Source organism: Rhynchophorus ferrugineus, unplaced genomic scaffold, assembly GCF_030347505.1.
Source record: "Rhynchophorus ferrugineus isolate W39M unplaced genomic scaffold, kcgeb_rfMv2 rfM9, whole genome shotgun sequence".
Classification (NCBI taxonomy): domain Eukaryota; kingdom Metazoa; phylum Arthropoda; class Insecta; order Coleoptera; family Curculionidae; genus Rhynchophorus; species Rhynchophorus ferrugineus.
This window is the reverse complement of record NW_027472588.1, coordinates 16,303,634-16,328,493: the sequence shown is the minus strand read 5'-3', so window position 1 is coordinate 16,328,493 and position 24,860 is coordinate 16,303,634. Positions and strand designations below refer to the sequence as shown.

The following is a 24,860-nucleotide window of genomic DNA, read 5'->3' as shown; positions in this document are numbered from 1 at the left end:
CATGGACATTTAAAATTTTATTTTTCTTGCCTACAGAAAATTAGGTGTATGAAATCGAAAACAACACTAAATAATTGTCTTGAATACTTAAACTTAGATATGTCTATGGATACAAATAGTTTACAATATGTTGGTTTTATATAATAAAAAGAATAACAAAAATAAGAAATGTCTTTTTTGATAAATGCATTAATTAAAATATAAAGAATTCTCAAAATTAAAAAATAAGACATTATGGTACAAAAGCTAATACCAACATACCGTAAAATAACCTCAGTAGTATTTTGATTATTGTTATTGATTAATACTAACAACTAATATAGTTGCCTTACCAAACATTTCACCCAAAAGTGTCTAAGTTTTTAAGCTTTTATTCAAATATGATCTTAATGATAAATATCAATATATATATATATATATATATATATATATATATATATATATATATATATATATATATATATATGTATATATCAATTTATTCTATAACATCTACAATTAGAGTCTTTATGCCTCAAAAAAAAAACAAAAAATAAATATATTTTCACGATAGTTTTGTATATTCCTACTTGCATTATAGATCTGGAGTATTTATATCACAACTAATCTTTATATATATATACGTATAAATATTTTATAAGTTTCAACAAAATAAAAAGAGAAATTTTAGTGTATGATCCGTTCGATCATATAACAAACTCTGCCGCTGTCATTTCGTTTATGTAGTCAACTTTGGAACTTATTACGTTTAAAAACGCGTTTTCAATTAACATCGATTTTTGTTATTTACAATTGACGCCACATTCAAAAAACGATAAATAATAATTAAACACTTTCCATTTCATTATTTGAAAGTATCTGTACAAGTTATCACTGCACTTTTTTCTTCACGAAACAAGACACTTTAATAGAGATTAAAACATATTGAGAACAGGTACATATCTCTTTTTACGAGAATAAACTAAACCATGCATTTAGTAATTCTATACTTCGTCATGAAAGTATAGAAAATGTGGCGTCAACATTCGCGGAAACTACCATATACGATTCTCCGTTTGTGGCGCCCTCATCACTCCTACACCACCCCCTAATCGCCTGTAGTTCATACTACCACAAAGGCGCCATTGATTTTGTTCTGTGTCATAGAACTCGATCGTTTTTAAATAGGCAGTTCCATCAAATCCACCTACCGCATACAGTTGGCCGTTTACAACAGCTAAACCAACCTGGAACAAAACAAATTATAGTAGATGAAACATCGAAAATGTCAAAACCTACCCCGCTTCTTCTAGAGGTCATCGCGACTATTGGACTCCATGTGTTAGTGTGCGGATTGTATCTCTCAGCGCTGCTAAGTTCCATACAATCATCGCGACCACCAACTGCATAAATTAGGTTATTGAATACTGCACAACCAAGATGCTTTCTTCTAGTAGACATCGGACTGACCAAAGTCCATTTATTGTGGCGGGGGTCATATCTAGAAATACATAATCAGTATCAGGGCGAGTTCTAGCGTTTACGCCATTACAGACAGATTAACGCACAAACAACGCTCATATACACAAGGAACTTTTTTCTGAAAATGTTTTGCTCAAAGGCCAATCTCAATATTCAACCATCAAGGCGGTATTTACAACCTCGGTTTTGGGGAAAAATCAACATTATTATCAATTTTAGTATAATGATTTGCATTATAGATTGATATCCATCGCATTTATGTCAACAGAATCATCACTTAATAATTTTTAATAGTGTCTTTGTAGGGAGTGACTGAGTTGCTCAAATCTAGCACGTAATGCATTAAGCGCTTAATTGTAAATTAAAAAACATTTTTGGGATCTTTGATCAGTTCATTTCTTACTTATGAAAAATTGTATTAGTATTAGGCTAAGTGATGTTGATTCAAAATTCAGATTCAATCAGATGAGCCAATTTTTTTGCATCAATAATAGTTTCATTGCAATTTTGTATTAAATTGCTATATAGAACTTCATATTTTTAGTACATCTTTTGAATAATGCATTTTAATTTCTAATACCAAATAATAATTTAAAAAAAATAGCTACTGCATATTAAATATAATAATATATATAATTCTGTTGTATGGCTTTGAAACTTCGACGCGTAAGCTTGAAGATATTCAAAGGCGATGTTTGAACGTACTTCATTCTATGGGGTTCTATCTAAGATTATATTAAAAATAGAGCTATTCAATACTAATAATAGAGAAGCAAATCTACAGTTATAGATTACAATGGTTGGAAGATCTCCAGTGAAAGATGACAAGAAATTCTAACATTTCGGTAGCGAAATAGACCCTGAAAGCAAGTGTAATATAATTAAAATAATACAGAGCAATCTCAAAAATATATCAAAAATATGAGAACAGTTGGGCTGATTACTTTAAAATATATAGTTTTGGAACATCAATAATATTGGTATCAAGTTTCTTTATATAGAGAAACAGACACTCTCCCAGAGCAATGACACTGCAAACCCCGAAATTCAAATTGCATTGTCTAAATTCTCATTAACTGAGTATCTAAAAAAATAATGATCTTCACTTCAATTAAATTTCTGAGATACAGAAACTAAATTATTGAATACTTTTCAAAGTTCATAATAACTAATCATAAATACCTTTCAACAGTGTTTAAAGGTGACTGGCCATCAGAACCTCCAATAGCATATAAGTAACCTCCTAAAACAGCGACTGCAACACCCAGTCTTCTTGTGGTCATCGGTGCTACTTTAGACCATTTATTCTCTTTTGGATCATATCTGCAAAATAAGATGTATAAACTCAATAATAATTCTGGAATTTGAACTCAAGAATATACCATAAAAACTTACCTTTCAACATGATTTAAACACTGAACACCATCTTGTCCACCAACAGCATACAATAAGTTATCTAACACCGCGACACCAACACTTGTTCTACAAGATGTTGTAGGTGCCACATCACAAGACCACTGATCTGTTTGAGGATCATACCTGGAACAAGTTAAATTGAAAAAAAGAATTAATTATCATTAAAATCCTTTTATTCATTTAATGAAAAGATAGTATGTATTACCTTTCTATACTATTTAAATAACTCTGACCATCATGTCCTCCAACTGCATATAGTAGGTCATTCAAAACAGCAACTCCTACTCCACATCTCCTTTTGCTCATAGGTGCTACCATTTTCCATTCCATTGTTTGTGGATCAAATTTTTCTACCGATGCTATGGCATCTCCACTGCACCAACCTCCAACAGCAAATAATACTTCTCCTGAAATAGATAAGATATTAGCATATTTATTATTAAACATATAAAAAAAAAGAATTTTCTTAAGCTCACCTCTACGTGTGGGTTTCCTTGGTCTTGTTCTAGGTCCTTGCATTAAAGGTCTTTCCTGTGGCAATAATAAGTAATTTTTTGCTTCATCTACTAGATCTCTGCAAGATTCATCCGATCTAACCAGCAAATCTGACCCCACGGTTCCAACAAGAAACTTAGGGCTAAGCAATGGTAATCTAACATGTTGAAGAACTGATGGCAAATGTTGCCGCCTTTCAGCTACATTATATTTAACCCATGACATAACAGCATTGAAAACCTGTTCTTCTGTTCTAACATTTAATTCATCACTTGAAATTATATCTACCAGTTGTGAAACAGGAAGTAGCATAAATTCTTCAGATTCCATAACTTCTTGAAAGTTATGTTGAGTGAATTTATCTGCTATCCTTAATAATTCTCTACAGGAATGAGTATCGGCAAAAGCCCTGATCCCAAGGCAGTTAGAGGGATCAAGTTGCCTCTTAAGGAACTCACAACATATGTCTTGAATCTCAGTTAGCTGTAATAAACATGCTGCTGGCAGTAACATTTGTACATTTGATTCTTCAACAACAATGTGTGAAGTATAACAAAACTCTAAAAGTCATTTTACTATCTAAAAATGTTAATTGTAAAATTATATCTTACCTATTAGCAAGTCCATAGCTAATTCATCAATATCTCTAATTGTAACTTCAGTCTGTCTAGATTCGGCAAGTTCACCAGTAAACATTGCTCTAAAATAAGGACTGCACGCACTTAAAATAACTCTATGGGCAAAAATTTTCCGTCCACCAACATTTAATACAACATCGCATAATTCCCTATGTCGTCGAAGCAGATTCAATTCCGTTAATGTATTCTTGGGATGCTTATCAGATGTATGTGATAAGCGTGCTGGAGATGGTGGTCTATCTCCACCTGTTGTTTCACCCATTCTGCAAGGACCTCGCGAATGCGAGGCAAATTGGAGGCGTAAGGGCGGTGACGCCCAACCCCACACCGAATCTATCTGTTGAATACAAACAAGTAATGTTAAGCACAATAGCTAAATCAAAGAAAATTACATAATTTGAATTTAATAGTCATGTAATACTTATTAAAATAGTATCGTATTTCAACATCAATCACGTTATAGAAAGTAGCAATATACGCATCTTAGAAAGCCCAAAAATTCGAAATGTTTAGAATACAATTATGCAAATAGAGCTAAAAGGAATTGCGAAATATCTAGGAGGGTGAACCTTATTTACCTTTAAATCGTTTATGAACTCGGGTGCAAAAATGATGACAAAATTCTGGTGACTATTTTAGAAGAGAAAATAAATAATTATAAAATATAAATTCTCATTTAACTGTATACTTTAACAGTCGAGTACAATTTGTTTTGACGTTTTCAGTATTTCATGTCATATGTCATACATGTCAATTTATATTGTTATGGAACGATCACACTAAATTTATAAGAATAGTATAATTTAATATTAATGATAACACATAAATGATTTATATATAGCTATATAGGTGTGTGCATTCTGATATATAATTAGTATATTATTTGTATATAAAAAAACATACCAAAAATATTGTTGGTTGCCTAAGTAGGATGTAAATATTTACATATAACTTTTTAGAAAACTAATTAAAGTGTAAAAGTAAAAAAAGTATTGCTTAATCTGGTTTTAACATGATTTAATCTACTAATTATTTAGACAATTCTAAGTTTAAGGTATGTTAAGATTTTAAGATTAATTGGATTGGCTTTAAGGTCTTTAAATAGCTATGGAAATTGAAATTTTATTATTGCCAGTGGAAGCTAAGTTTTAACCTTATTACAAATTATTTTAAAACGTTATAATAATCTATCTTTATTTTCTTTCTTTTTGTGAGATAATATCTTGAAAGAAAATTTACTTATAAAAAACTTATGTTGATGATACCGTATATTAGAGTGTAAATAAAATATATAGAAAATACATTTTGCTACACATAGCCGTCAGCCATTTAATAATACCATAAAAAGGTAGGAAGAGAAAGAAGAAAACAGTGGCGTAGGTCAATTCAAATTATATAGTTTTAATTAATAATAAAGAGATATAATTTCATATAAATTTTTCGTTATACATTTCTCGCTTCTTGACACGCTATCTTTTTGTAATCTAACTGCACTTTTTTAGTTTTAGTCATTGATTATGTAATAATGTAAACAATAAGATAAAGAATAATTTCTTTTATGGTTTAAGAATTTACGAATCATATTGAGTTAAAGAATGTTGAAATTCGAAAATTTCTAAATGTTGATGTTAATCTTAAACTTGAGTCATATTTAGCATTTGTTTTGATTACAATGAATTAATGTACTAGTACGTTATTTTTTTTAATAGGTACTCAGTAGGGTAGGTACTCAGAAACTAAGATTGTGGCTTATATAACAACACACATCTTATATTTTTAACCTTATTTACCTATGGTTCAACACTTACTTCACTTTTATGTTTTGTACCTGGAATTCAATTGCTTTGCTTGTTGAATATTATATAAATCTTTATAAGTCAATAAATTTAGTCTTTTAAAATTGCTACTATTTCTTTTTCAATTCACAAATTTCATTCAGTATAGCATCCATTGGTATTTTAGCAGTTAGTTTGACTGCAATCATAATTTACTTCGATATCAATGTTCAATTCAATTATCTTCTTCAATTTTAATGATGTGGATTGACTAAATGATCAACGAGCTGTGATTCTGATGATATATACTAACATAAAGGATACTTAGTCACATTTATCAATAGTTTTTCAGTAGTTAGACCGAACTAACAGGTCAACTGAAAAGTCCCCGGCCTACCATAGTAAAACACATTTTTTTTGGCAAAATTAGTTTTTTTAATTCAATATGATTCCCTTCAAGGGTGATACACTGATTAGGAGCGACCCTCCAACTTTTCGATAATATTTTTGTAGTACGATTTGTCCTTTACTTCAAAATAGGCCTCTTTTCATTCGACGAAAATTTCTTCCCAGTGAGCATTCTTTTGATATTTGAGAACAGGAAATAGTCCCTGGGGGCTAGATCTGGAGAATACGGTGGATGAGGAAGCAATTGGAAGCCCATATCATGGATTTTTGCAATTGTTTCCACTGACTTGTGACACGGTGCATTGTTTTGATGAAGTAGCACTTTCTCTTTCTTCAAATGCGGCCATTTTTCGGCGATTTCGTCCTTCAAATGGTCCAATAACGCTATGTAATAGTCGCTGGTGATTGTCCTTCCTTTTTCAAGCTAGTCAATGGCAATTATTTACCTTGCCAGCCGACTGTTGGCAAACTGTTGGGACAACGTTCCCACGCTTTGGAGTGAGTTCATCGTGTGCGATCCACTCGGATGACTGTCGATTGGATTTCGGAGTGAAATGATGGAGCCATGTTTCACCAATTGTCACATATCGACGCAAAAACTCGGGTTTATTACGCTTGATCATCTTCAGACACTGCTCCGAATCATCAACTCGTCGTTGTTTTTGGTCAAAAGTGAGCTCGCGCGGCACCCACTTTGCACAGAGCTTTCTCATACCCAAATATTCGTGAATGATATGATGTACACGTTCTGCACGTCTGCTATTTCATTCAGTCTCATCAAAATCATTTTGTGGATTTTTTAAATGTTTTCGTCGGTAACAACCTCTTTTGGGCATCCACTGCGTTTCACCGTCTTCGGTGCTCATTTCACCACTTCTAAACTTAGCATACCAATCCTTGATGGTTGATTTTCCTGGGGCTTAGTCCGAAAACTCGGCATCAAGCGAAGTTCTTGCTTCAACTGTATCTTTTCCCTTCAAAATTAAATATTTTATTAATACGCCAAACTCCTTTTTATCCATTTTTTTCACAATAACAAAAGTTGCTTCACTCAAAATGTTATAATTCACAAAGTAATGATCCGACAACTGTCAAATTTATACACGCATCTTTTGAGGGTTCGGGCTAAATAAAAAACATATTTTTTCGTATATACAGACTTTCCAATTGATCTGTTAGAAGTTACCTTGCTTGCTGATATATACGATTGTTTTGAAGATATTAAAAATGGGTGTTGTCAAAATTTTAATTGACATCTTTGAAAAGTTTTAATCATCTGCTTATTGAAAAGATAAAATCAACATTTTTTCTCATTCTATTATTTACCATTAAACTTTTGTCACACAATACTTTAACACAGAACTGCGCTATCCTTATCAGTTTTATTTATGATAAGGGGAATTATAATTGTTAGCTACTATTATATAATAAGGTGTTCAATACGTTTGTAAGCTGGAAATTAAACTAAACCGAATTTATAGTTGAGTAGCTCTATTTTTCAATATAATTATGTTTCACTTTAATAAATATCAAGTTATTGTAGTGCTTTTCTGGCTTGTCAGATAAACATAGTGCTATTACATTTTTGTAGAATGGTCATTTTCTAATAATTTTTTTGTATTAATAATAAATCGGAGGGAGCTAATTCTGTTGAATAAGCTGTATGTTGAGACAATCCATATTTTACCTTGAATCTTGATTATTTTTTATCTAGTTGATCCAAAAGGTTACAGTAGTAATCTGAGTTTATTGTTTTGCTAGTTTGAAGATAACATACGACCAGGACTCCTTTTATATCAGAATTTCATTCTTTTATTCAAGAATTGTTTGATATGACTTAAATGAACCTTAATTTATAACTTTAACAAATTATTATATTTTTAACAATAACATACATTATTTTAACAAACTATTTTATAAACAATTATTTTTGAAGAAGTAGTTTTACCATTTTAATAATGTTTATCACATTTAATATAATTCAATCACTGCATGATTTCCATTGTTAAAAATGTTTTAATATGTCAACTTTAAGTATAAACAAAGAAAAATACAATACAATCTTTAATTCTAATGTTGACGAATAGATGATGAACCGCGGACTTATTGAATAATCTGGTATATAATTTGATTTTGAAAAGGATTTTTGTTTAAAATAGCTATTGTTTATAATAATAAAAATATTATTGATAAATAATCTGTGTGAGAAAGAAAATTTAATATATTTTGAAGTAATCTAACCTCAACCCTACTTTTGTCCGAAATAGAATTTCTGTGGGATTATAGGTAGTGGCTATTTCGGCAGTTTCCTCTTAATTTTGCGACGTGGCCATTTAGAACCAGTTTTGTTTTGACCCTGGAACTGGCAAGGGCTCTAGAAATTATAAATAGTAGGCAGCAATGGATAGATCTTCGATTTGTGAATATTATAAAAAAAAGGTTTTATAGCAGTTCTAATGTGTAGAGACATCCGTGTCGTATGTAATTCTAGTGCTGTATTTGTGTTTTTTGAAGTTAGAATTGAAGATAATTTCTTGTATCGCCTCAGCATTATTTGTAATACCAAATACTGATTTTCTAATTCGACGATTGCAGATAGCAGAAGTTGAGGATTCTCTTTCAAAATATTCTCAAACCATTAAATGTTTAGCTGAATGCATCATTCTACTGAAAAGTTATAAAATAATAAAAATAGATTGTAAAAAAAATTCTCTGTCTTACCTGCTGATAAAATAAACCAAAAAAGGTTACGACCATCATTATTTTCTTGTATTTTTTAATAGAGAAGAAAATAAATTGTTGAATATTTAATAAGAGTTGTCCTATCAGAAAATTTCTTTATTAGAAATATTTAGTATAAATATATTTATATATATAATTATATATATATATATATATATATATATATATATATATATATATATATATATATATGGCCTACCTAAAGTTTAATGTGGGCTCCGAACCACGATCGCTCCTTTACCACTACGCCACCAAGCCGGCAGTATAAATATTGAATATAGTTTAATATCTATTCTTACATAAAAGAGGTGATACTTTAAGATTAATATTATTTTTACGAAATTTAACTTCTATCGTGAAAATTTCTAATCGTTTCGAATCGATGAAATTGCTGGAAACTTTCGAAATTTAGTTTTCAAGATTTTAGGAAAGAAATTTTGACAATCAAAAGACTAGAACAATGATCCAAAGATTAGATCAAAATGAAAAAGTTAATAAAAAAAATTACCCATTATTGCCATAAAAACAGATAAAAGTATTTAACCAATTATTATTCGCAATTTTAATCTTTTTACTCTATTACATTAACAAAAAATATTATTCCAAAATGCTGCTGTATTAATATACAATATATTGTTATTTACTAAGTAAGAAAAAACTTTATTTACTAAAGCAAACTACCAACAAAATCATAAAACTATATATATTACTATACATATTAAATTCGGCACATTTTTGTCAAGATCGCGGTTAGGACGACAGAGCCAGAATGTTAAAAATCAGACGAATGGAACTAGTGAAACCGAAAATAGTAACTGAAAGTAACAGAAAAGAAACAGTCGATAGTAAATAGTAATAAAATTAGTCAGACTGAAAGTATTCGACTGAAAAATTCACTAGTAAAAAGTAATAAAATCATTCGAAACAAAAATAGCGACTGAAACAGTCGATAGTAAAAAGTAGTCAATTACTAAACAGTTGATAGTCAATTTCAGGCGAAAGTCTCCAACCCTACTAATTAGCATTACTCTAGATAAAAACAGACAGAATGAAGTCTAATGCATGCGAATATATAACCACATCGCTCTATAAAATTCAATTTGTGTTGATACTGGTCGACATTGTTGTTATATGTCATAACATAACCTACAAATTATTGTGGCTGTTTAACACATTATTTTTCTTTAATTATTTTATTTATTTTAGTATTTTGTTGTTAGAGTTAAAATAAGCGGAAACTTAAATTTGATACGGCAACGTTGCATTATAAATTTTTATGACGCAGATTGGCTGATTTATTGGAAGGGCTATATATTAGGTTATTCAAATATACGTATAATTTATAAGAACTGACAACGTCGCGTGCCAGGCGTTTCAAGAATTAGACTCTTGTCAGATTATAGAACATGTTTTTTTTATTTTCTAGTATTTCAACTTTTATATTGAAATCATAGAGTAATATATACTCTATGATTGAAATCTTCCAAATTATCGATGTGATCCGAGTTGCTTATGATTGAAAATGAACAATCAAACGTCGAAATGTGTTAGAAAACCATGGATAGGTTAATGTACAAAAGAAATATTTTATATCTAAAATACCGTGTCATTTTAATTATACCTAGTCAAGTTGAAATCATTTAATGAACGGTACGAATAAATAGTTGGGGATTATAATATTGTTATTATTTATTTTGAACGTAAATAATCTACGTGACATTGATTTCATCATCGAATTAAACAAATAGCATTTTGTCATCAATACATGAAGGCGTTCTGGCGTTTAAGCGAGAAAAATGTATTTGCTTGACATCATTTCTAAAAATATATCTCAGGCTCATTTATAAAAAAAGTCTGTTTTGTACAATTTATTTTTTGGGTGCACGCGGACACTTCGACTTGGAAATATTTGAACAAAATGCAATTTCAGCGGCGAGATGTCTGGTTTGTTTTAACAATTATTACTATGTCGAAAACGATTAGATGACACATTATACAGGAAGGCAATGAAATAATTTATGATATAAATAGACGTATGTAATGTTTCATTTAGAGCCATGCGAATTTGACGTAATATACCTATATGGACTCTTATTAAAATGTTTTCTGCTGTTTCATCGTTTTTTATAATAGCAATAAAATATAAATAAGTTTTAATATTATATGAATATCTCAACATTTTTTGCAATTATTCAATCGAAACAACCGATATCGTTTTAATATATTATATAATTTTGTTTATACCTTAAAGGCTTAAAGATGAGCAAATTGCTACAGCGGAACTATTATCAGTTTCTGCAGTCATATCTTTTCGAACGAATATTTAGAGTTGGAGTTGACTGGCATTCGCCAGGGAAGTGTCTTGAGACCACTTTTGTATCGGCTGTACAGTGCTGATATCTCAACAACAACAAAAATAGTACTTGGAATATTTGTCGACGACACAGCTATCATAAAAAAAGTTCTCTCTGTCTAAGGCTGTAGAAAAAGTACAAGTGTCAGTCAACAAAATCTAGAAATTGACTAGAGACTGTAAAATACAGCTTAACAGCTCCACATCTGCTCATATTAATTTTGCTTTGCGGCAAAATGGCAAGAATGTAATTATATCACTGGACTGGTACCCGATTCCTCAAGCAGAATCAGCTAAATGCCTTTTTATACATCTCGATGGCAGGTTAAATTGGAAATATCATGTTAAATAAAAAGCAGACCAGATCAGACTCAAAATCAAGCAACTGTACTGGTTAGTCGGAAGATATCCTCAACTTGACCTAAAATCGAGGAGATTGGTTTCTCAATCAATCATAAAGCTAATTTGGACCTATAAGGTGCAAATATGAGGATGCCTTAAATCATAAAACCAACTAGTATACAATGTTCTACGATTAATTACCAATACTTGTCGGCCCAACGAAGAGTTGCACAATGACCTCGAAACCAATTGAATTTACGAAGTTATTCAAGATTTTGCTTTAAAATATGAAATAAAATTAGTAATTTACTGATTGCCTAATTACGCAACGTAGAAGCAATAGCGCTAATGAACAACACGCAGGAAGAAGGAAGCGAGCCAAACTGCACGAACTTATATAGTGTATAATTGTTATAACTTTATCTTAAATAGTTTAGTTTTATTGTCTTTGGGAAATACATACTGATGTATTAATCACGTACTCGCCTTGCTTGCTATATTGATGCAAGTACAACAGAACAGTTGTAACAAATTTTTGTGAGATAGTAAAGATTGTACTAAGCATATTTCTTGCTTAATGAGTGTAAGAGAACATTTCCTTCAGGTGAACGAGTGAAGAGCAAGGTGAACGATTTCACTAATACATTAAAGAAATGGAGAAATGATACCAAAAAAAATGTAGCATCTCAATGATACCCGACTACTGTTAGACTTTTCAGACGGACCTTCTGACATATATTCTTCCCACAAGCGAAAATGTATAAAGAGGGGCCTCACTGGGAAAAAGAAAAGGTTTTAATATATACAATTACACTATGTATATTAAATAAAAACATATGTACCGTTAATGGTTTGTAAATAGTATAATATTTTTCAAATCCGATCTCTTTTATTTTAATGTAATAACTCGTTTAACATAGTTAGCCAAACTTATAATTATCAAGAAACTTTTAATCATATGATAAAAAAGAAATTTTGGATTCAGCATTTAAAAAACATAAATAATATAATAACAAAATGAATAAACATTACAAAAGCAACAAGCAGCTATTAGTTTTGTTTTGCAGATCTGTGTATTTAAAATGCTAATTATCAGTACTGGGAACAATCGACTGAAATCGACTTTTGACTGTTCAGTAATTGACTACTTTTTACTATCGATTATTTCAGTCGCTATTTTTGGTTCGACTGTTTTTACTAGTAACTGTTTTCAGTCGCTATTTTCGGTTCGACTGATTTTATTACTATTTACTATCGACTGTTTCAGTCGTTTACTTTTAGTTACTATGTTCGGTTCTACTAATTCATTCGACTGTTTTTTAACGTTCTGGCCTTCCGTCCTAGCCGCGACCTTGAAAGTAATGCGCCAAATTTATGCTTATATAGATTTATATGTGATATATGTGGTTTTTTTTGTAGTTTGCTTGTGAATAACTATATATTGTAAATAAATATAGCAGCATTTTGGAACGCTAGTTTTCGAGGGCAAAAAAATTAAATTGTAAATTGTAAATGATAAATAAAACTTTCACGATTTTTGTCCAAGCCTCTTGTTCGTCGAAACTTTTTTCCTAAAATCTTGAAAACTAAAATCAGGTTCCGAAAGTTTCAGAAATTGCATAGATCCAAAAGATTTGAAGAATTTTTTTCAGTAACAGTTGTTAAATTTCTTTTAAAAATATTAACCGTAAAGGGGTGATTAAAGTATATTAAATATTTGTAATAAATACATTTTCTGATAGGAAAACTCTACTTTAATATTAAACAATTTATTTTGTTGGCTGTTTGTTTATGTTTAAAAAAAGCACCACAGTTTTTATTTGTTTACGAAAGGACTATCTTAACAGAATGTGTTCAACTTTTAAAGCCCATTGAAATAATGACCATCGAGTTATCTGGTGAAAGATATCCCAACGATGTCTTTAATTATACGGTTAATAAGAGGACTGCAACATTCCATCAAATCCAGGAATTTAACAAGTGAATGGGGAAAAAATAACAAAATTGTCTATTAGAGGTCATCAACAAAAGACTGGCAATTTTAGAAATAAATACGATATGCGGGAAATCCACATTTTTAGATCCTAGATGTAAAAAGGCGATACAAAAAGTTATCACAAAATAGGTATCTTCTATTCTAACTTCAAAAAATACAAATATAGTTCCACAATTCGAAATTCAAGACAAAACTACTGACCAAGAATGTATTGACATCTGGATATATTTTGATAAAAAATGGCTAGAATGAAAGAAGTAATTACTCCAAGTACTGCAGCAACTTTACAGATTTAGCAGCATTTGGAAATTCTATTTATTGGGCGTTTAGAAAACCCACTGGATTTTGGCAAACCCATAAAATGAAACTACCTGAATTATATCAGTTACACGTAAAATATTCCTCTATACACACAATATCTATCCCCTGGGAACGAGTTTTTTCAAAATCTGGGCAAATAATTAACGAACGAAGAAATAGCCTCACGGGAGAAAAGTTGGACATGATAATATTCACAGTAATTTAAAAATATTTCCGTTCAAAAATAAATAAAACTTTTATTTAAAAAGGGTTTGGTAGTTATTGTACGATCATTTTTAGGTTCATCATGGTTTAGATTTTTCAATGATTAGGTATACGTTTACATTTTATTTAGTAGTTATGGTTATTGAAAATCTAGTTTTTAGGTTTTATTTAAGTTGTATTGTACTATTTACATTTAATATGCTATGTTATTTAAAAATAGCAATTAATATATTAAAACACAATAAAACATTTGTGGTGTTATTATTCCATTCCTCTCTGTCTCGCTTATACTACCATTAGAGAATATAAAGACATTAAAAATTAACTGCTCCAAGCATTTATCTCCGTCCTTTCCTATCTCACATTTTATACAGACAAGAATTCGTACATCGCCGTCTGACATTACTAATGGAAAAAAACAGTCGAACCGTGCATTTGACTGAAAATAGTAATTACTATTTTCACTCGTTATTTTTTTGACTACCGACTGTTTTGCGACTATCGACTGTTTCGACTGTTTTCAGTCGATAGGTCGCAACGCTATTAATTATCATAAGTAACGTTCAAACTTAATCTCGTTCTGATGGAAGAACTTGATGTCTATGTTAAAAATAAATGAAAATTTATAAAATAGAGATAGGGATAAATAAATTATTATACATTTATGAAACACTCCCTAACTTCGTCCTGCTGATGGTAACTTAATCCAAATAAAATATTGAGTTATAATTCTAATGAGTTCAAAAGAAACTTTAGTATTAATGTTAGGTTATAAACTAATAAGTGGCCAAGTACTTACAGCTGCCAAATATGCCTGCCTTATACTGCTGTTGTAATATGTTTATTATGTTCAGCAGAACATTGCGGAAATTATTATAACAGGTGCGAAAGCTTAAAAATTGTTCCAAAAGTTCATTTTGAAACGTTTTAAATCAATTATTGAAGAAAAAAAATTCAGTTCGGCTCATCAGTTTGGATTTAGAAATAAACACTCGACAATTGAACAAGTACATGGTATTATGGATGTAATTGAGAGAAGGCTTGAAAATAGGAATTTTGTTCTGCTATATTTTGAGACGTGGTCCAAGCCTTTGATAAAATATTATATGAGAGCTTGATTATCTGACAAAATACCGCAAAGCATAAGATACAGTGACGAATATTCAGATATTAAACCCATCTGTGCGGGTGTACCACAAGGTATCCTTGGGCTAGTTTTGCACATACATTATTCCGATGAAATCCCTAAATGTGAAAGAGAAACAATAGTTATATTTGCCGATGTTACTACCTTACTTGCTACAAGTAACAACACTGAAATAACTGTACATAGATAACGAACAGCTGTCAATAAGACCACTGAATGGACTAAGAAATATTGAATAAACTTAAAATGCTACATATACCTGTAAGTCATAATTAGTCTTAGAAGTCGGCATGTGAACACAGTAAAATATTTGAGTATGTCGCTGGATGCCAAGCTCAAGTGGAAAGAGTACGTTAAGAAGAATAGAATAAAATAAGAGAATAGAAGACATTTGCATGATGTTAAAAAAATATATTGGTTGTGACAAATTGTGGACCGCAATCTGTGGACTGAAGACCGCGGACAAAAACCAATCCAATATAAATATGATTTATCAAAACAACACAAAGTTTTTCGAAACATTGTTAACGCCCCATGTTACATTAGAAACAGCTAGTAAGATTGTGTGAACATAAAAACATTGCATTACTCAACAAGAGTAGACTTACATTTAATATCAACATATATTGCATATGTTAACAAAATATTTTATAAATTATTATGTTTAAAGGAGCTAATTATCGTTTAATTTATCACAATAAATTATAATTCAGTTACTGCACTATTTCTATTGTTAAAACTGTACTAATAACTAACCAAAAATCAAAATCTAAATGTACTAATCAACTTTAAGTATAAACAAAGAAAAATACAATACAATTTTTAATTCTAATGTTGACGAATAGATTATGAACCGCGGACTTATTGAATAATCTGGTATATAATTTGATTTTGAAAAGGATTTTTGTTTAGAATAGCTATTGTTTATAGTCATAAAAATATTACTGCCGACTTGGTTGGCGCAGTGGTAAAGGCGACAAGACGGTCCACCTACTGTTGGGATAGTCGCGTGTTCGAGTCCTTCTGGGGCATGGTCGTAAATTTATGTTTGTGATTGTTTAGTAATTAGTCCTAGGTAAGAGTGCAAAATCCGACAAGGAAAATGATCTCAGTCACGACAGTAACCAGGCTGGGTAAGACCGGATATCTTCTGGGATGATTTCTAAGTTGGTCACTCGCCAGTTGGTAGGTTTAATGCCGAGGACCGGAGTTCGGAGCCTCGTTGGTAAAAGGAGACTTTAAAATATACAAAAAAAATATTATTGGTAATAATCTTTGTGAAAAAAAAAGAATATATTTTGAGGTAATCTAACCTGAACCTTACTTCTGTCAGAAATGGAATTTCTGTGAGATTATAGGTAGTGGCTACTTTGGCAGTTTCCGCTTGATTTTGCGACGTTGCCATTTACCAGCGATCGAGAGGTAGAATCCAATGAACTACGGCAACCACTTTTGTTTTGCCCCTGGGTCTGGTAAGAGCAACAACAGCAACAAGTTGGAGTTTTAGTTTATTTTCGCTGTGACAAAATTAAAATGTAAGTAAAATAATCAAACAAAAATACTGTTGTCAAACATAATTTATTTTAATATCGTAGTATATTTAATACAGATATTATCAAATGACTTAAACTACAGTTAATTATACAGTCACAATGGTTTGTAGGTTAGAATTGTGTTTTATTATATTAATATTGAACTCTTCCACAGCACCTATGCATTAGAGTTCTAGGTGCGTTTGTATTTTGTAATGTAATGTATTTTACTTTTTTTTATAGAGTATATTTACCTTTTTGCATTTAGCTCTTGTTTCCTTCCTCGCAGTGTTTCCTTGTCAAGTCATTTTGATATTACTGTATTTGTCCTTAATTTGTTCTGTTACATTCTCCCTAAAGCATTTGCCATATCCATAAATCACTTGGTATTTCTTCTCTCCTCGTACATTCTAACCAAATTCTCATGTATATTCTAAACAATTACACACATAAATATGCACGTAAGTGTTTCAAACTCTACAACACGATTTTCTATCTCCACCTACTTTCACTTTTAGTTGTTCCCACTCTCATCACCCTATCTCGGTAATTATCTGCATTAGTATTATTATCTTACATCCGGAAAGGTCATTTTCTGAGTCATTATCCAAGTTATTACTAATACTTGTTCACGATTGCACCATTCGTCAATTTCTTCTTCATTTTTTTGATTAAGTTCATCCAACCATGTGTCATTCTCGACAATACTTATACTGTGTTCTAGGACTAAAACCATTCCTATTTCAGGCACGAAGAATAATATATCTACAATTAATTACTAATAAATATTATGACTAACATAACCTACAGAAATGTTATTCTAATGTTTATTTTTTTCCACCAAATCTTGTTGTCTTTACGCTATTTTTATTTTGTATTCCATTTTGAAATACTGATGTCTCATCTAAATACATAAATTGATATAACAAGTCTTTCTTGATTTTATTATATGCTTTTATAATCGTCTTATTTTAACAGCAATGTGTCGAAATTCTATTAGATCATTTTGTTGGTTATCTTTACACCTTAAATGCCAGATTTGTCAACTGTGTGGGAAGAGTGGTTCTACATCCTTCGAAGAGTTGCTTACCATATATCTAGAGCTGTCAAAACAAGGTTCTTCGATTGCATGATGACCTGGACATCAAATGGATTTGCGAAGTTATCCAAGATTTCGCATTGAAACTTAACTGCTGGACAGCGCGCAGGATGTCAGGAGATTGAAGCGAACAAAACCATACGAACTTATATAACGTGTATACATTTAGTGTAAACTATAGCTATAAGTTAATAATTAATAAATAATTATAATTTTATAATTGAGGAATACATATTGATGTATTTTCTCGCACTCGTCTTGCTTGTTCATTAATCCAAGTACATAGGAAAAGTAGTAATAAATTAATTGTAAATTAAGATTGTACTAAGCGTATCTAATAAAGATGTTATAAAAAATATATCTAGGTATATCTATCTAACTACCTATCTATCTATATACATTCACCTAAATTAATTATATCAAATTATGTTTACATTGAAAAAAGTACTCATTGATTAATTTGATTGAAAATATTTGACAAATTCGATTTCTGATAGAGCTAATATCAATGGGCTCTTGATTCGTCACCCACTTCATATGAGGACGATTTTTTTTTGGGTTAATGCAAGATCATATTGTTTTTCATTTCTTGAGATATTTTAGTCACAGAGCCGCTGCAACCCGTTGAAAAACATTTCCTATAAAAACCACACCAACTTAGTATTTAACACTATCATTACTCTACCTCTCTAACGCATTTTACTGACAAGAGGGTGCCTCCATTATTTCGTTCGTGTTTGAAAAAGAGTAATAAGCAGTGCTTTGAAATTACTAAAACAAACAAAGCGCCAAAATAACGTTTTTATGCTTCGTAAATTTAAAAACTTCTTATACAAACAAATACCTTGGTATTCTTAACATTAGTATAACATTTGCTTAGAGAATATCATATATTATTCTATAGCATTAACTACTAATTTATTCACATTTTTTGGTGCTGTTATTAATAAGATACATTGTCATGGCAAGTCATTGTTGTCATAAAATATAATGTTATTTTAAGAGGTTTATGATTGAATATGATTCGTTTGCTCAATCACCAGGACTAGTGCATTTAAGACTTCAGGGAAGAAAACAAGATTAACTATATGATCGGGTAGATGAACACATGCACACACAAAATGAATAATATTTCAATTTATTTTGGATATGTATGACGTTAATATTAAATATTCTTTGTATATATGGATTCTTCTCTTGTAACTTTATTTTTCATCTAGCATCTTTACACTTTTATACTTCAGACATGTACAATATTGCAACAGTATCAGTACCCATTTCTTAAATATTTTTATTAAATTTACATCAAATTTTTTAATAACCACTAGACCATCTTCACGGTTAATATTGATATATAGAAATTTAACATATACTTTATCAGTGAGTTTTGAAAATTGCTCTATCCTAATAATTTTGTTGATATTATCATATCTAGAATATTTTTATTTTTATTTGTAGTTTTAGTTACGTTTTCAAATTAAGTCTACTTCAATTCAAGATTTAAAGATTAATATTTAAAACAATCCTTCACAATTATAAGAAGCACACTTTTGTCTATCTTGTGTAAATTAAATGTGAACAAATCATAGTCCATTGTTTAAAATACATCATTATTTGTCTCAATGGATATAGCAAAACTGTTTGGAAATAATCAAGAAAATATATTTTTTTGCACAAGAAATAAACCGCTTCCAGAAATTTCATATAATTTTCTCAGTCTTTGTTTTTCTTACGAGCACAATAGCACCTGCTAAACATAGATATCTAAATATATTCTTTGCCTTTCAAAAAGTCGTGCGTGATTCATATGATTTCCTGACAGCAAGATACACAAACCTTTAATATAATTGGTTAATTTTATCAACTTCCTACCAGTTACTGAGGTAGAATTAATTAATTCAACATAGTTTATACACGTCATCACACGACATATATAATAAAAATCATTGATCGTGAAAATCTCTATATATTGTTTAATAAATATTACAAAGCCTAAAAACTATAGTCATTATTACTAATCTACTTACATTGTATAGAAAAAAACATACGTAATAGCTAAAATCAGTCCTTGTAAAACATTATGACACACATTTGGTCCTTCATTGATATAATTAAACTTAGTTTTAGTTAATTTTTTTTTTCATTGAGTGGGTTCAAACTTAATTTCTGACTAGAGATTTTTTGGGGTCGTGTTGACCGTTCTTCTATGTGATATAAAACATGATTTGAGCCCACAATGACACTCCTTAAATCACAATTAAAAGCTATTTATACACTTAACAATTAATCTAAGTCCACAAAAAAAAACAGTTTTCACAAAAATGATTACAGTACAAGTATCAATATATAAATACAAATTGAATGCAAGACAAACACTATTAAGTTTGAAAAATGTATGATAATAATTGTTTTGTCGAGTATAATATATAAAAGTTGTTTTTTTATAAGATTTAGGAATATTATCAGCACTTAAGAGATCAAATTAATCCTTAAAAACACTGTTGACTGAAAATCTCATAGCATAACATAACCTATAATACGGTATATATATATTGCCAGCACAAACTATATTTAAGATTAAATACATTTTAAAAGCATATTTTTAGAATATTATGTTATTACTGGTAATCAATATAAATAATACTATAGCAGATATAATAAATCAAAAATGTTTCAGTCATCATGATTGGAACATTTATTAATAACCAATTGCCAAAAAAAACGATACACAAAAACATAAAGTAATAGTTTTGAATTAGATTTCTTGTTCACAAAACGCCTCCAATATTTTCATCTATCGAATTTGAAGTAAATATTTTCATATAAAATATCACTAGATATATATAAAGCATCCCTTGTGTTCTTTTATAATAAAAGTCGTAGAAATTCTGTTCTGACTAATCAAGTAGGCGTTACCATTTTTTTACATTGATTTTGTTGGCTCCATTCGCACTTCTAAAATTGGAGATTTTGAAACAATAAACTGTTTATAATTATTATGCAGAGTCGAAAAGAATGACTCGGTATTATGGGGGTTCGATAACGTTAGTGTTTAATATTCACTAGGCAGGTATTTATACGCCTACTTGTTCCTCCTTATAGAGCACGATGTATTAACAAACAATATTGCTTTGGACAAGGTTACGTTGTAAATACTGTGTGGCTAAACTTTGCGGACGTTCATGTTCAAAATAAGTATAAAATTTAATGTTACTGTCTCAATTTTTTTTCTCTTAAGCTACATTTTTATTAGGTTAGATATCAAACATTATCCTGTCAAACAAGACATAACCTATATGTGTCATCGAATATTGAAATTAAGTAAATTTTAGTTTACTAATTAAATATACAATAACAATATGCAGCACAATAGCGTACAAGCACATAATTATAACGTTAAAATAATTATGGTTGGTGCATTAATAACTTTTTAAAGCAATTTATTGTGTTACAAATACAGAGAACAATTAAGACATTTCTCTCACATGTATTCATTCATATTTATATTTTACTTTCTAATTATATTTTTTAAATTAGGATGCTTCAAATAAAAACAATGTACGAGTTTTTGATGAATAGAAAGCCTGGTTAATTAATGGTGGCCAAAATAGTATCATAAGCTGTAATGTGCATCATATATTTTAGAAAGTTATGAAATTATTTTTTCCAGTATTTAATAAAATACATAAATGGATTTGTATGCGACCTTCTTTTATACTTTCACTTTTCCCTTTTTTGGTCCTATACCAATATATAAATACTCTAACAAATAGCAGTTGGCTGTGATACTACGTCCCTTATAACGGATATTATTTAAATTTCTTTCGCACACTGTAAAACTGTTCCAATTTACGCCCATTCTCTCTTATTATTTATAGTTTGACTTAAAGACAGTACTGCTAAAAACATTATGAGTTTTCAAGCAAGTTTACCAGCATATATTTGCTATATAAGTGTTTGTATAACGTTAACCTAACTTATTACTAAAACCAATAATATTTTCATGTCTTTATTGTTATAGATAATACTGGTATTTATGTAGACGTACGGTTTTTCTTTGGTTGTAATTAAATATAGATAATGAACGTTTATACGAAAAATATGTTGTAATTGAATTGGACAATTTGATGATTTTGGTACGGCTGTAAAATTCCTAAATCTATCTAAACCTTATATATATGTTGTAGTCTTGATGATACAATTTTTAATTAACTTAATATTAATTTAGCGGACTTAAAAGCTGAAATGACCTTGATTAGCGTCAGCTCGTTTCACTGTAACGATGACTGATGACCCAGGCAATCATAAAAAGTATATAAGTCGAGTATTACTTATAAAAAGTATGTTATTAAATAAAGTAAATGGATATAAGTTAGGAAACTATTCACGCTTTAGTTGTTATGGAATCTTATATTTTAGTCATGCTCGATATATTTGATGTTGCATTTTGTTTGGCGTGATAGATAAATCTATATATAAAAATATTCTAATAATCCAAAATTTGGAAAAGAATTTTTGTGAGGCTGATGCTTTTAAAAAAATTATAAATTATATATTTTTATAAAACTCTGTTGAGCAACAGTCTTGTGATTTTAATCAAATGTTATCGGTGGTGCTTTTTTTGAATATGGGTCATTTATTGAAATCAAATGCTTTGTGTGTAGTATTCTCTTGATATTTTAGGTAAAATGTTTTAGTTTAGTTTTAGAGCTAGAAAGTTAAATTGTTTTAAAAGCTATTAGAAATAACTTAGAGCCTATTACTTAATTCTCGGATAATAGTATAGAACTGAGGAGCCGGGCAATTGCCAGTTGGACGCGTGCAATTCGATCAACTGCAACAGAGTACGTCGCACGCTGGCCGAACCCGCACTGGCTAGGAAACCATCGCGCACGTTACTCAGTAGGATTTCTAGTTGCTGCGGTAACTCCGTTTCCAAGTCACGTCCGATAGACGTCAGCACAAAAAACAAACACTCCGTCTCGGATAAACACTTGATCGGTAAACTGACGCACGCCTGACAACATTTTGCCAACACCGACAGCAGCACCAGCTCCGGCTGCAACGTCTCCACTTGATCTTTGATTTGTTGACGTTTCAGTTGTCCGTACAGCTCGGTGAGGAACCACATGAAGGACGTGAACCGGGTTCCGTCGCCCGCTTTTATCCCGCGCAGGATCTTGTCTCGTTCCTGGTACCATTGCTGACAGGTGTTCAACAGGGACTCGAGGAAAGTCTGGTTCTTCTCGCCCTCGATGATGGTGACGCAGAGCTTGGCGATCGACTCGCTATACTTGATCCCTTCCACCGCCTTCTCCATGATGATCTTCACCAGATCCATGAGGGTTCGCGACGGGAGCTGGTTGGGATCTTCCACGGCCCGTTTCAAGTTTTCTTGGTCGTCCTCCGCGAACACTTTCATGTCGATGTCTTCCTTGATGATGCTCTTCAGCTTTGACGCCAGGTTTTGGGAGTCGGCGGCGCCGAGACTCTTGGAACGCTTCAGCGATTGATTCTGGGGAGGGTTCTGATAGTGGTTCGCGTTCCAGTTGTTCTGGTGATGAACGGTGTGCTGATTCTGACCGGAGAAAACGGGCTGGGCGAACATCTCCGGGGCGTACGTATAATTGGGTCGGGGTATTGTCGTGACGAGTTGTGCGGCGGAAGCCGAGTGCAGTAGGGGCAAGGGCATACCGGCGGGCAGGAGCGAGATGAACCCCGGATGATTGACGTGGCGCAGTATGTTACCGCTGGATTTCGAGTGTTGCAGGGGCATGGGGTCGAATCCCATGGCGAGGTGAAGGTTACCGCTGGATTTGGATGATTGGAGGTCGTTCATGGTGAATTCTTTCGCGTGCACGTTCAGCTTGCCGCTGATGTTGGGCAGATCGGTGCGTACGTTCGGCGGTCGATATATTTCCATCGTCGGTTTGCCGGTTTTGATCGTTGCCATCGTCTGGCTGCGTCGTTTCATCTGGTCCTTGCTCTGCTTGATGAAGCTTCGTTCCCTGGTGATGATGCCGCTGGCCACGCCGGCGGAAAAGTCCGTCTTCTGACTGCGCTTCACCTGAGACATCTTCGCCGACACACTACGGACACCGTTTCCTATTGATAAATACCCGCGTGGCGACTAATCGACGTTCGAGTACCCTTGCCTATTTTGGCACCGGCAAGGCTGCAGCGCGGACAATCTCATCCTTTTCCTTCGATGCGTTCGTAGCGATTGACTTGACCGAACTCGACGCGACAGAGGGGAAATTACACTGGGGACTGTGAGTCGCGGTGTAACGTATGTATCGGTCCGTCCGAAACGCGGTAAATTTAGAAGGCGTATTTTTAACATCGTTATAAATAGGCTATGTTAAAAAATTCTAGGCGTTCGTGCCGCTCATGCGCGCATTATATAAGTAGATCGAGATGGGAAAAAATCGGGAGACGTCGTCGCTCGAAGCCGGGCTCGATCGACGGCGTCCAGTGGGAGTGTTTCGCGCGATGACGATGTCGTACGAAAGGTCGTCGCAAGCCGAAAGGTGGAACCGGGCGAAAGCGGGAGCCCGGCACCGTCGAGACGGAAAAACGCGAAGACAAGGAGATGTTGCTCATTTAGGTCGTGGGTTGGTAACCGCGTAATTGCGGGTGCTACCGGTAGATGGGAGTGCATCGCGTTTAAATATAATTGCACTCGTCAAAGTATGTTGAACCCGGCAATTAACGTAATGTCATAAATTCGGTATTAAGGCAAGATCTTCGTCGAAATAACGCCATCTGTCGACTAAAATACATTTTTTGATGTTCTTATCATTTTTTCACTTCAGTCATTTCTTGAGAAAAATTGGTGTAATAACAGGTCAATTGAAAAGTCCCCGGCCTGACACATAGATGGCTCTACTAGAATTAAATCCAATTGGTTAGACCTAACCCTCAAAAGATG

The 24,860-nt window shown here is 31.8% G+C and overlaps 2 protein-coding genes across 2 annotated transcripts; both read right to left on the bottom strand.

The window, feature by feature from the left end:
• Nucleotide 1: 1 nt before the first annotated feature.
• Nucleotides 2–4,748, bottom strand: dbo (Kelch-like protein diablo). Its single transcript, XM_076413405.1, has 8 exons — nucleotides 4,589–4,748; nucleotides 3,984–4,347; nucleotides 3,354–3,932; nucleotides 3,083–3,284; nucleotides 2,857–3,000; nucleotides 2,644–2,784; nucleotides 1,279–1,480; nucleotides 2–1,226 (listed from the first exon to the last, which is right to left on the bottom strand). The coding sequence occupies exons 2-8, from the start codon at nucleotides 4,270–4,272 to the stop codon at nucleotides 1,035–1,037; spliced, it is 1,749 nt and encodes a 582-aa protein (XP_076269520.1). The 5' UTR covers nucleotides 4,273–4,347; nucleotides 4,589–4,748; the 3' UTR covers nucleotides 2–1,034.
• Nucleotides 4,749–19,879: 15,131 nt separating this feature from the next.
• On the bottom strand, nucleotides 19,880–24,514 carry LOC143202128 (uncharacterized). The gene has a single exon (XM_076413415.1). The coding sequence runs from the start codon at nucleotides 24,003–24,005 to the stop codon at nucleotides 22,689–22,691; it is 1,317 nt and encodes a 438-aa protein (XP_076269530.1). The 5' UTR covers nucleotides 24,006–24,514; the 3' UTR covers nucleotides 19,880–22,688.
• Between the last annotated feature and the right edge of the window lie 346 nt (nucleotides 24,515–24,860).